This window comes from Armigeres subalbatus, chromosome 3, assembly GCF_024139115.2.
Source record: "Armigeres subalbatus isolate Guangzhou_Male chromosome 3, GZ_Asu_2, whole genome shotgun sequence".
NCBI lineage: Eukaryota > Metazoa > Arthropoda > Insecta > Diptera > Culicidae > Armigeres > Armigeres subalbatus.
The window spans coordinates 299,666,160-299,679,187 of record NC_085141.1 but is presented as its reverse complement, the minus strand read 5'-3'; the positions used below and the strand labels follow the sequence as shown (position 1 = coordinate 299,679,187).

At 40.6% G+C, this 13,028-nt stretch overlaps 1 protein-coding gene across 7 annotated transcripts in view; it reads left to right on the top strand.

The window, feature by feature from the left end:
- Nucleotides 1–13,028, top strand: part of LOC134224959 (myosin-IIIb-like) — a 411,175-nt gene that overhangs the window by 265,875 nt on the left and 132,272 nt on the right. For all 7 annotated transcript variants that reach the window (XR_009983120.1, XM_062704650.1, XM_062704649.1 and 4 more), the window contains one exon: nucleotides 9,791–9,947. Coding sequence is in view for 6 of the 7 variants with exons in the window: in XM_062704649.1 (XP_062560633.1) it covers nucleotides 9,791–9,947 (157 nt within the window). In the remaining variant the exon portion in view is untranslated. The remainder of the gene's footprint in view (nucleotides 1–9,790; nucleotides 9,948–13,028) is intronic.

Sequence of the window (13,028 nt, the reverse complement as noted above, 5' to 3'; positions counted from 1 at the left end):
CACCAGACGAACTTTGTTAAAGACGTCATCTTTACAAATTTCAAATTTGTGCGATAAGAATATTAACATTGATGAAAATTCCATACATCGGATTTACTTGAGTAGTCTAAATTAATGAATTTGAATATACCACCACCTAGCGGTCAAGCTCTAAACTAATCAATACCTTATGCACACGCCTTCCTGCATAACCTTTTTGAAAAGGTGCAGTTCGAAATGAAGAGGATTCTCACATAAAGCCTGTCCACGTTAAAATTCGGACAGTTAGATAATGTTCAATTCATCAATTTGAACAAGAGCTAAAGCATGTTGAAAGCAGCAGTAAAGCAGATTGATTGAGCTGTCATGTAAATAGATCGTCTCAGAGGTTGGTAAAAATGTTTAAAAATCGGGTTTGGAGATGGGTGTCCGAAATTTAACGTGGACAGGCTTTATAAGTAAAACAAGAATGACAAATCACTGATTTTGTACCCTTTTTCACGAAAACCCCTCCCCGCGATGTAATCTCCTAATCACCTATAGTCAATCTTTGGTAACGACCTGAAAGATGATTAAATTATCTTTCGAAACAGTCCCCAAAACCAGAATTGGCCAAACAATAAAAAAGTTATAGTAATTTCAATTTGGGGTCAATTTGATTTGACAGCACTGGATGTCCTTTTCCAGTATCAAACTGGAACAACAATTGTGAGAGGTGCAGGCAACACAATAATAACTCGCCTCAATTTTAAATGGTATCGTTCGACAGATATCGTCTTTTATAAGGAGCTGTATATAAAACGTGTAACAAAATTTTCACCTTTTCAAACTTCCGGCTTAGTAGACTGTCGTATAATTTTCCGAACCACCTCCCTCCCTTGAAGACTACGTAGAATTTTTTATGTTATCCAAAATATCATACGTGTTAGGCATAGTGACGCATTAGGAAATAATATGGAGATCGATCATGTTCTGATGTGGTGCAGCACAGTAGTAGATCACGTAAAAAGGTATATTTCGGTATTTATTTATTTTATTTTTTGCTAAAAATAAGTGCCGTTATGTGAAGTGATGATGGTTCAGCGCCAGTCTGGAGGTTCCTTCTTCTTCTTATTGGCATTACATCCCCACACTGGGACAGAGCCGCCTCGCAGCTTAGTGTTCATTAAGCACTTCCACAGTTATTAACTGCGAGGTTTCTAAGCCAGGTTACCATTTTTGCATTCGTATATCATGAGGCTAACACGATGATACTTTTATGCCCAGGGAAGTCGAGATAATTTCCAATCCGAAAATTGCCTAGACCGGCACCGGGAATCGAACCCAGCCACCCTCAGCATGGTCTTGCTTTGTAGGCGCGCGTCTTACCGCACGGCTAAGGAGGGCCTCAGTCTGGAGGTTGGATAACAAAATTATTCCAAGCTTTTGTTTGACTTATATTAAACAAATATACTATATTAACAAACTCTGCCGATTCCAACGGACAACATAGTAGCGACGCGGACAATTCACAAAGGGTAAGCAATGTAGTAAAGAGAGGGGAGGGGAGTTTAAAAGTATGACGCAATATGTAACATGTCGAAATAATATGCTAGAAATCATCCTATGACCCGATTTTGTTATCTTGTCTTGTATTGCCTTATTTTATCTTGAAGTACTACAACGGACAACGTAAAGTTTTTTCTCTTTCTCCAGTCGACAAATGGCTGTTGTCCAGTTGTCAAGTGGTTGAAAAATCTTTCTCGGATCAACTTTCTTCTGTATAAAATGGTGGTCCCGAAGAGAATTGATTTATTTTCTATAACGCGCATTTCCAATTACTAATAGCAACGAAACAAAAGTCAACATTTTAAGAAAGCGTTATGCCGATGCCAGTGTGAGTGCCGCTGACGCCGACGACGACGGCGGTGTTGCACTGGGGCACGATGGAGCACGTGACCCACCAAATTGAATATTTTCCACGTAATTTAAGTATAAACGTCAAAATTGCTCTGGAAACTATTTCATCTATTTTTGGAATTCCTGGAAAAGTCTTGAGAGAAATTCTTCAGAAATTCCATTCAGAAATCCTTCGTAAGCCTCTAAGAATTATTTTCTTGCATCTACAGCGGGCAAATATTTGGATTAAGAAGGGGCCCATATTTGTAAATATATTTCTAAAGGAATTAACTTAAATATTTTCAGAAAAAAAAACTAAAGGAAAAGAAACTACTAAAATAATTCGTAAAGATGCAACCGATGGAATCTTTTAATGAATTTACGAAGAATGTACTGAAGGATTTTTCGATGATTTCTCTGAAAATGTTCGTAGAGATCCCCTAAAATATTACTGATTTTTTTGTGGAATTTCCGAAGGTATTCTTGGAGAAAGCCCTAAAGAATTTCCTGTGGCAAATCCCCAAAAAATTATTAGATTTTTTTTCTTCAATTTTTGAATTTCTTGAGAAATTTCCAAAATAATTTCTGACTTAATCTTCGGAAAAGTTTTCCGAAAGAATCTTTAAAATAACTTCCGAAGGAATTCTTGGAAAAATTCTTAGAGATATTAAAGAATGTCGTAAATTCCTTTAGAAGTACATTTGGAATTTTCTTTAGAAATTCCTTAAACTCCGCCCTAGAATTTTGTAGAAAATTACTGGCAAAATTTCCTTTGGGAAATTCCATCGAAAGTTCCGTAGGAGTTTCCTAAGCAATTCCTGAATTTATTTCAAGAGATTTGTTTTAAGGAATTCCCGGAAGCTATCAAGAATGGTGTACTGAAAGAACATCTGGATAAATTTCCGATGAAATTTATGAAGAAATTTCAAAAGCTATGGCTGAAGGCATTTCTGAATGACATACCGAATTAATTATTGATGGTATTTGAGATGTTTCCACTCTTAGTATCCCTTAAACTGTTACAAATATTGATTAAATACAAATATAAATCATACTTACTTGATACTTTATGGGCTACAGCTCTTCGATGAACCTACGCCGAATGGAGTATCCTTCTCCACTGGACTCGATCCTGGGCCAATCGCTTCCAGTCGCCCTGAACATTGAGCGCCCTCAGGTCCTCTTCAACTGCAAAACGCCATCGTTTACGCGGCCTTCCACGAAGCCTGAGGCCTCGTCCGGGTTCTCTACTAACTATTATCTTCGCTTGACGTTCTTCCGGCATACGAACAACGTGACCAGCCCACCGTAGTCTGCCGTGTTGTATAAGCTAAATAATATCCAGCCCTTTATATACCTGGTACAATTCGTGATTCATTCTCGCGGGTAATATCATTATCGCACGTCACTAATGTTCCAAGATACACACATTCTTCCACCACTTCAAATTTTTCACCATCCAACACCATTTCATTACCACCACCACTAATGAACCCACGTTGATTGCCAGCGACCATGTACTTCGTTTTGCTGGTATTGATCGTGAGTCCAATCCTCGCTGTCTCCCTCTTAAAAGGCACAAAAGCCTCTTCCACGGCACGGCGATCAATTCCGAAAATATCTATATCGTCCGCAAAACCCCGGAGCATATGCGATCTTGTAATAATGGTACCGCTTCTTTGCACTGCTCACCTAATCGCTCCCTCGAGCGCTATATTGAACAGTAGATTCGAGAGTGCATCACCCTGCTTCAATCCATCTTAGGTAACAAATGACGTCGAAATTTCATCCGCAACCCTTACACTTGATTTAGATCCGTCCAACGTTATATGAATCAGCCGTATCAGTTTCGCCGGAAAACCATGTTCAAGCTTAATTTGCCATAATTCATTCCGTTTCACTGAATCGTGTGCCGTCTTGAAATCAATAAACAGATGATGTGTCTGCAAGTTGTACTCCCGGAATTTATCATAGATTTGTCTCAGGGTAAACATTTGATCTGTCGTTGATCGGCCCTCACGCGGTTTTAATCTGTTAAACAGAATACGGGACATAATTTTGTACGCCGAATTAAGGAGAGTTATTCCTCGGTAATTGGCGCACTCCAGTCTGTGCCCTTTTTTAAAGAGAGGGCAAATGAGGCCGTCTAACCAGCTAGCAGGCATTTCCTCGTCTTCCCATATTTTCGACATAATATGGTGCAGAACTTCATAAAGCTGCTCACTGCCATGTGTGAGAAGTTCAGCCGAGAACTGATCCTTCCCCGCAGACTTATTGTTTTTCAGCTCGTTAATAGCTTTTTTAACCTCATCTAGTGTAGGTGACTCCACAGCTTGTCCATCGTCGCTAACATTTATTCTGTTCACCGATGCACTGGTACTTCCACTTTTCAACAAAGTCTCGAAGTGTCCACCTGGCAGCCACTTCGGTTTTATCTGTCAGCAAATTCACTTGTTGGTCGTTGCACATGACGGGAGATGGCGCTGTCTCTCTCCGCACGCCATTGACAGACTCATAAAATCTCCACATATCGTTCTGCTCTAATTTTTCCTGCGCTTCACTAATAACTTGTTCTTCGTACTCTTTCTTCGGTGTCAGGCCATTAGGCCGAAGGCTGTTAGGCCGAAGGCCATTTGGCCGAAGGTCATTAGGCCGAATGGCCATTAGGCCGAATGGTCATTAGGCCGAATGGCCATTAGGCCGAATGGCCATTAGGCCGAATTAGCAAAAAGAAGCAAGAAGTGCAAAATGAGAAGTTCTTTCTTCACCTTACCCCTTCTTCCTTCTTGCATCTTCTTTCTTCTTTCTTCACCTTACCCCTTCTTCCTTCTCCCTTCTTGCATCTTCTTTCTTCTTTCTTCCTTCTTTATTCTTCCCTCTTCCTTTTCTTCCTTCTTCCTTTTTCCTTCTTTCTTCTTCCTTCTTCCTTTTTCCTTCTTCCTTCTTCTTTTTCCTTCTTTCTTCTTCCTTCTTCCTTCTTCTTTCTTCCTTCTTCATTTTTCCTACTTCTTTCATCTTCCTTTTTCCTTCTTACTTTTCACTTCTTCCTTCTTCCTTCTTCTTACTTCTTTCTTCCTTCTTCCTTCTTCCTTCTTCCTTCTTCCTTCTACCTTCTACCTTCTACCTTCTTCCTTCTTCCTTCTTCCTTCTTCCTTCTTCCTTCTTCCTTCTTCCTTCTTCCTTCTTCCTTTTCCCTTCTTCCTTCTTCCTTCTTCCTTCTTCCTTCTTCCTTCTTCCTTCTTCCTTCTTCCTTCTTTCTTCTACCTTCTTTCTTCTTCCTTCTTCTTTCTTCCTTCTTCTTCCTTCCTTCTACCTTCTTTATTATTCCTTCTTCTTTATTATTTCTTCTTTCTTCCGTTTTCTCCCGTTTTCCTTCTTTCTTCTGTTTTCTTCCGTCTTCTCTTCTCTCATCCTTCTTCCTCCTGCCTAATTCTTTCTTATTTCTTCTTCCTTCTGCCTTCTTCCTTCTTCCATCTTCCTTTTTCCTTTTTCCTTCTTTCTTCTTCTTCTTTCTTCCTCTTCCTTCTTCCTTCTTACTTTTTACTTCTTCCTCCATTTTCCTTCTTCCTTTCTACTTCTTCCTCATTGCGCACTACTCACTTCTCACTCCTCAGCTCTCATTCGGCCTAATGGCCATTCGGCCTAGTGACCATTCGGCTTAATGGCCTTCGGCCTAGTGACCTTCGGCCTAACGGCCTTCGGCCTAATGACCCAGCATCCTTTCTTCTTCCTGCGATGGGTTCGTTTTTCGGCTGCTCTTGTTTCCTTGTACCGATCTCTATTCGGTCGGGTACCCGACACCAACATTCGGCTTCTGGCAACGTTCTTCTCATCTGTCACTCTATGACACTCCACATCGAACCAACCCGTCCTGGGTCGCCTTTGTGCAGTGCCTACCACTTCTTGAGCTGTTGTGCTCACCGCTCCATGAGATCGTTGATGTTGTCGCTAACGTTGATTGCACTTATCCGTTCGTCGAGCTTCTGGCGGTACTCATCCGATACTCCTTCCGCCGACAATCGCTGGATATTGTAACGCATCGTTCGCTGTGATCTTTCGTTCGATACAGTTGACAACCGTGATCGAATTTTACTGACAACGAGGAAGTGATCAGAGTCAATGTTCGGACCTCTGAATGTCCGCACATCGATAACATCCCAGAAATGGCGTCCATCCTCCAGAACATGGTCTATCTGGTTGCAAGTTTCACCATTTGGGTGTCTCCAGGTGTGCTTTTGGATGTTCTTTCGTGCAAAGTAGGTGCTACAGATGGCCATCCCTCTGGTAGCAGCGAAATTTACTAGCCGTAGGCCGTTGTCATTGGTAGCGGAGTGAAGGCTCTCCCTACCGATTATGGGACGGAAAAAGTCCTCTCTACCGACCTAAGCGTTAGCGTCTCCGATAACAATTTTCACGTCATGCTTTGGGCACTCTCCATAGGCTCTATCAAGTCAATCATAAAACGTGTCCTTCACGTCGTTGGATTTATCGTTTGTCGGTGCGTAAACGTTGATTAGGCTGTAATTGAATTTGCCCCGTATCCTCAATACACAGATTCGTTCGCTAATGGGTTTTTACCGCATCACTCGCTTCATCTGCTTGCCCATCACTACGAAACCAACTTCATGCTCTGCTTTTCCGCCGCCGCTGTGATAGATGCTATACTTGAATGCTGTGTTGGTCGTGGGGTCCACGGCTCGGAATTCACGTTCTCCGGATCTGGGCCATCGGACTTCTTGAATAGCGGCCCCTCACTCCAACCTTCTGCAGTTCGCGAGCCAGAAGGCTCACTCGTCCAGGGTCATTTAGGGTCCTGGCATTCCAGGTACCGAGTTTCCATTCATAGTCCTTATTTCGTTGTCGGGTTGGTTGCCCAAAATAACGTTCTCTTTTTCTTCTCTCTTCATTTTTTGTGGTATATGAGAGGGTTCAGTAAACTACCTTACCGGGGTCGCGATACCTACATCGCGCTGGTGGGGCTGCCACCTTAGGTATAGCTGACGCGATGCAGCATTTCGTTGATCAGCCGCTGGGTACCAGGCAGACGCTGTTTGAGCCGCACCTCCTGGTGAATAGACGCTCGAGGCGTACCTTCTTACTCTAGCTGATGTCAGAAGGACAACAGGCTGCACTAGCAGCTAAGTACACAGCCCTTAGCTGGCGGTCTTTTGTCATCGGACGACCCGTGGAAGCGTGAGATAGGGACTTATTGGGACCAGAGCTCTGTTGGGCGCTCCTTCCTTGATGTCAACCCATCATTTTGCAGCCCCCAATCAACCTACCACCATACACTAAAACCCAAAACTACCCATCTTGCTCTAGTTTTGACAACAATCATGGGAAAGAGAAATTTTGAGTTATTGTTTTTTGCGATGTACTCATTTGTAGGTATATTGAACTAAAATTTATCTGTCTGTGCAGAATCGGTTTTTCGTTACAAGACCGTTTGAAATCTTGGATGCATTCCCTGAGGTCTGGGGTATTCGCATCTGACGATGATGTATGAAATTGGTGAGATCGACGTATCCTGTTCCATTGTAAAGCCTCGCATGCTGATCATAAGGAAAGGAGTCAAGAAAAATTGGCTTCAATTACTGAAGTAAATTTGACAGCCCAGTTTGGGTCCAACATCTTTTTTTATTGCGGTATAACGAGAAGGAATTTAGGAATTCTGGGATCGCAAGATAAAATTCGTTAATACGTAATTGACCCATGAGCACCCGCTTCTGGCGTTCCCTGAGCAGCTCTGTACTGCTCAAGTGTGTTAGTAGCGGAATCATTCCTTGGCCATTACTTGTCCTATCCCAGGTGTTATCTATTTGCAGTTATAATTTGATCCAAACTCTGCAAAACTCTTTCAAGCTCGATCATCAGGGTGCGCAAGTTCAACACGCACTCCTTTAATAGCTTGCACTTGATGCTTCTTGAAAAACTTGATGTTGTCTCATCTCTTTTCTTCATATTTGCTTAAAAGCAGCCAATCCAATGGCTTCTAATAGTTTGTCTTCGTTATCATCAAGGGATCGAGGAAGAATAACTGTGAATCCAAGTGGTAATACTCAATATTCGGTATAAATACAAACAACATTCAATAATTAATGCTATTCAAAGCAATGTTCTCAAACATCATTGGTATCTGGTTGGTCTTATTTTATTTTCTTCTCTATAATCCGATTGATGAATCCACACGAAAATATTAGCCATTATATACACATTTTTTCACACTTGGTTTGCGTGAGAATTTTTCTTTAAATGACTTATGTGCACATAGCGATCACCAAAATATATTGTTCTGCGTTGTGCGAATGAGTAAATTAATTGACAAATACAGAACGATCACGCGATCTTCGAGATATTTGTTCTGCTTTGTGTGGGTGAATGGATTAATCAGCAAATGAAATATTAGTACGCGTCCGATCGTGTTTCCTCTAATAAGCAGAACGATCGCGCGATCATTGAGATATTTGGCTCTGCGTTGTGCGGGTAATTACATTATTCAACAAATAAAAATTTAGTGCGTGTTCTATCGTGTTTATATTGGTACGCAGAGCGATCGCGCGACCATCGAAATATTTTGTTCTGCTTTGTGCGGCTGATTAGTCGATTAATTAGTGCGCGTTCGATTGTGTTTTTGTTTAAACTTCATCAACGCTGCACACGGCAAACCGTTTACCAAAACGAACCCTGCTACAATACCTACCACATGTATCCAACATCCCAGTGATTTCTCGTGGAAGTGCAGATGACTCGTCGGCTTCCATCAAAGCGAGTATCACGTCAACATTCTCCTACCCATTCCTTAATTGACCTGCATTCGGACACGGCCGGCGCTGGTATTGCTTAATATTTGGGTCACCAGTTCTTACACATTGAGGATGATGTTAGTCCCAAACATCATCTGTTGGTTCTCTGTGTAATTACAGCTGACCTGACAATAACGGAATAGCAACCGTGGGCGGTCAATCATGCTCATGCTCATGCTATCGTCAAGGGATCGAGGAGGTTCTCTAACTTGCCTTGGAGACATCCCTTCACATAGTTATTTTTTGTGTTAATTAATCCACTTGCGACAGGTCCGTCTTTTGATGGATAAGATAAATATTTAAAATTCGTAACTTGATCCACGTGTTGATGTCTCCGTTGAAAGTTAGCACCATGCTACCCATTTACAGTAGTGCAGAATATTTTATTGTTAAATATTGTGTTTACTCGCATCCGATTATTTAATAAATACGCTGTTTGCACACCGGTTACAGAAAGGTTGTCCCATTAAAAGTCTACGTGTCCCAAAATAGTTGTAGAAATTCAATTCCTATCTTCATTCACCAACAGTTATGTTAATTCAAATTATTCAAATTTGATCTGCAAAAATTAACTACTGTGAACAGATCAACATAAATACAAAATCGTGACCAAAGCCATTCATTTACTTACATAACAAAAAAAAAACTGAGCAATGTACATACAATTTACAGTTGTTCAATATCCATTGTCAAAACATGCGAACTTACAAATGTTTTCCAAACCATAAGGACAAATCGACTGCATATAGGCAGCTGAACTTCACACGCAATAAGAACAGGTCAACAACACAATCTGAAATCAATAAATGCTAAAACATGAACACGCGAAAGCGACTTCGCCGGACACTAAAGAGACAGTTCCTACACGTCCACACAAGTACACAATAAACGTGTTCAATGCGGCCCTAATCCTATTAGTACCCATTTGAACGGTGCTGCTCAAAACTAGAACTGAAAAACCTTCCTCGTCTCGCTAAGGCAGCATTCCAACAGTTCAGTGCGTGGTTCTGCTCGGTCAAGAACCCTCGCGGTGCACTTCTGCTATCATAATTATTTGTGAAAAGCGTGTCCGTTACAAATTGGTCCACTATCTAATTCGTGCATTTCGTGTGTTTCTTCCCCCGCGGCAGGAGAATGGCCTACAATGGACTGTCGCAGCATGTGGATTTCCTGAGGCTGCCCAATCCGACCGAACGGTACGACCTGTTGGATTTGATCGGCGAGGGAACGTACGGCGAAGTCTACAGTGCCAAGGACAAGCACACCGGCCGCAAGTATGCTGTTAAGGTGAGTACGAAGCTTTCGGAATCGAATTGAATCAAATGGTGCCCCCAATCAGCAATTTTCAACATACATATTTTCCAATGAGTTGCTTCCAGTCGCGTGTTCAAAATCGCATGGTGCATCCGTTAATGTGAGGGTAAATGACCCAATGAACAAATTTTAAGATTTATTAGGCGATTAGGTTCACTTACATTCTAAATTATCGATTTTCATTGTTTTGTCATTATTTCAAATGCCAATTTGAATTGAATATTCCATTATTCTATATTATTGACGCACAAAACTTATATTGCTAATTGTTCACTACCTTTATTCATGATTCGAAGCGTTTGGTAAAACATGGATAACTCTGAGGTGTATTTTGGACTGTGCTCCTCTTCACACGCATGCACTTGTAATGCTTCTATCAGGGTGTTGTTTGTACCGCTTCCCGAAACAATCGAGCTTTCCGCTAAACAGTCACGTGACCGACCGCCAGTTATTGATTTATTGAAACCAAATAAAATATTGATAAATATATGTAGGTACTGTTTCGAAACTTTTGTAACAAAATCCAAAAACATGTTGAATGTGGCGTGAACTTTACTTCCAACTCCATTGCCCTTTGTTTGTTGATGTAGCAGCTGTTGGAAGAGCATTACAACCGTTTACATCTGGGATTAAATTTTACCAAGTGCTGAGGTAGCTCAGCCGTTTCCTTACATAATTGATTGCCCTCGTCAAGGGATGTCAGCTTCTTTTAACTATGATCTTTTTTATCCGACGATGCTGGGATTTGTTCCATTCCAACTTTGAATAGCATTTCGGTGAACAGCAAACGGAAAAATTATTCAAATCTTCTGTATGTGTTTGTTTTTTCTAGTCGGCCAATTTGCAGTTCAAATTTATTTTCTCACATTAGTTGCAACGTCGGTTGAGATGGTTCTCATCTCACTTTGGTATTTGTCTAACTAATGGGCTAGTAGTTGGCGGCAGTCGTAAAAGAGCAGTTATATCTGAGAGATGAAAAGTCTTGAATGGGATTTGCGATGGCTCATGTTTTTTAACTACCTCCTTGAGCAGTTTCGTAATTGTGGATTATTGCAACATAGTATTGCATATTTTTCATGTTTGTTCAAAGCACTACTGTTACATGGTCATTCTATATTTATTTTATTTTATATTATTTATTTATATTTTAATCGTTGCCTAAATCAGTTTTGGTAAACATATTATTAAAATCAGAAATTTCTATTTACTTAATTGGTTTTAATTTCAATAAATGACTTTTATATGGGCTGCTTTTGACACATAATTTAAACATTTTAAAACGTTTTGTTGTGGGCACCGGAGATGAACCATGAACTATTTAAATATAATCAACATGTCGATATTATAGAATACTTCATAAGCTGAAAGACAGTTGTTGTTATGAAGCGATTTGACTTGTGTAAGCAAAGTTATAAAGCAAACAAAAATGCTCATTATTGATATTGATGTTATTCTTTTACGTGTTAAATTAAATCTCCCACGATTCAGTGTTTCCTTAATAACTTTTCTTCCAAGCATCAAATCGTTTCGCAACAAAGACGAGCTGTTTCCTTGCTAAATTTCCTATGTTGATACTGTACTCATATACTCTTCTTCTTCAACATTCGAACGGGAACTTGGCCTGCTTTTCAACTTAGTATTCTATTAGCATTTCCGTAGTGAAAGCTTTTCTATGCCCGCCATTGCATGAGTACACCCAAAAAACAGATCTTACAATTATTGTATAAAAACGTGGCATATACAAATCTGTAAGGTTTTTATACAGAAGTTGTATTAAAATCTTCCAAAAGTTCACAGATAAAAATATGTTGTGATTTTAAATGTATTTTCATGCACATATTTGGAGCATGCAAATAAACGTAACATTCAATCGATTTCACTAATCGTTTAAATCAAAATAAATGTAAACGGTGCTTGCTTGTAAAATTCAATCAAATTTTATTGAATTTCGAATGCTAATTCGTTTGATGGGATAAGCTGCCATTTTACACGTCGTTGAATTTTCAAAATTATTTGCTGTGTTGTATATGCCCAATTATTATACAGTTTCTGTAAGGTTCTTATGCAGAACTAATCTGCCATCCGCTGGTTGGATGATATGCATCTTGTGTGGCGAGTACAATGGATACACTATGCCCAGGGAGTCGAGAATGTTTCCAACCTGAAAACATCCTAGACCGGACCGAGAATCGCAAGGCTACTGGAAGCTACTGGAGACCCATATTCATATATTGTTGAAGCTTAATGGGAAGCTTTGCGAAACGGTTTTCAAAAAAAATACTGTTTCAATATCAAATCTATCTAGTCAAAATCAAGTCTAGTGCCCATAGCCGAACAGTGCCCTCAACCAAACATATTCTCCTAATTATGAAGTCAATTACTATCCAGTTTTGTTCTTTTGGGTGTTTTGTTGATGATTCAATGGCATTATTCTGTTTAATATTTGGATTCTTTTTTTGTTTAATTTTTGAAAATATATCAAAATTCAAAGTAGCCACCAGAGTCAGCAGAAGCCTCGCCCGGCGATTTCGGTTTTTCATTGACAGGAATGACATGAAGGTTTTCTTGAAACAATTCGACGCCCACATCTCTCCATCTTAGATTGCGCCCCACGCTCGCTAAGTCGTTCTATACATGGTCAGCCCACTTCGTTCGCTGCGCTCCACGTCTTCTTGTACCTTCCGGGTCAGAAGCGAACATCATCTTTGCAGGGTTGCTGTCTGGCATTCTTGCAACATGACCTGTCCCGTACCTTTCCGGCTTCAGCTTCATCCAGAAGGGTTCGTCATAGAGCTGGACGAGCTACGCTGCCACAAACAGTCTTCTTTTCACACCGCCAAAGATGGTCCGAAGCACCCGTCCTCCTCCTCTAGCATGGTCTATGTTTCATGTCCGTAGAGGACTACTGGTCTTATGAGCGTATTGTACACGACACATTTGGTGCATGCGTGAATATTTTTTAGCCGCATTTTCTTTTGGAGCCCGTAGTAGCCCATCTTCCACAAATGATGCGCCTTCGTATTCCGCAACCAACATTATTATCAGCCGTTAGCA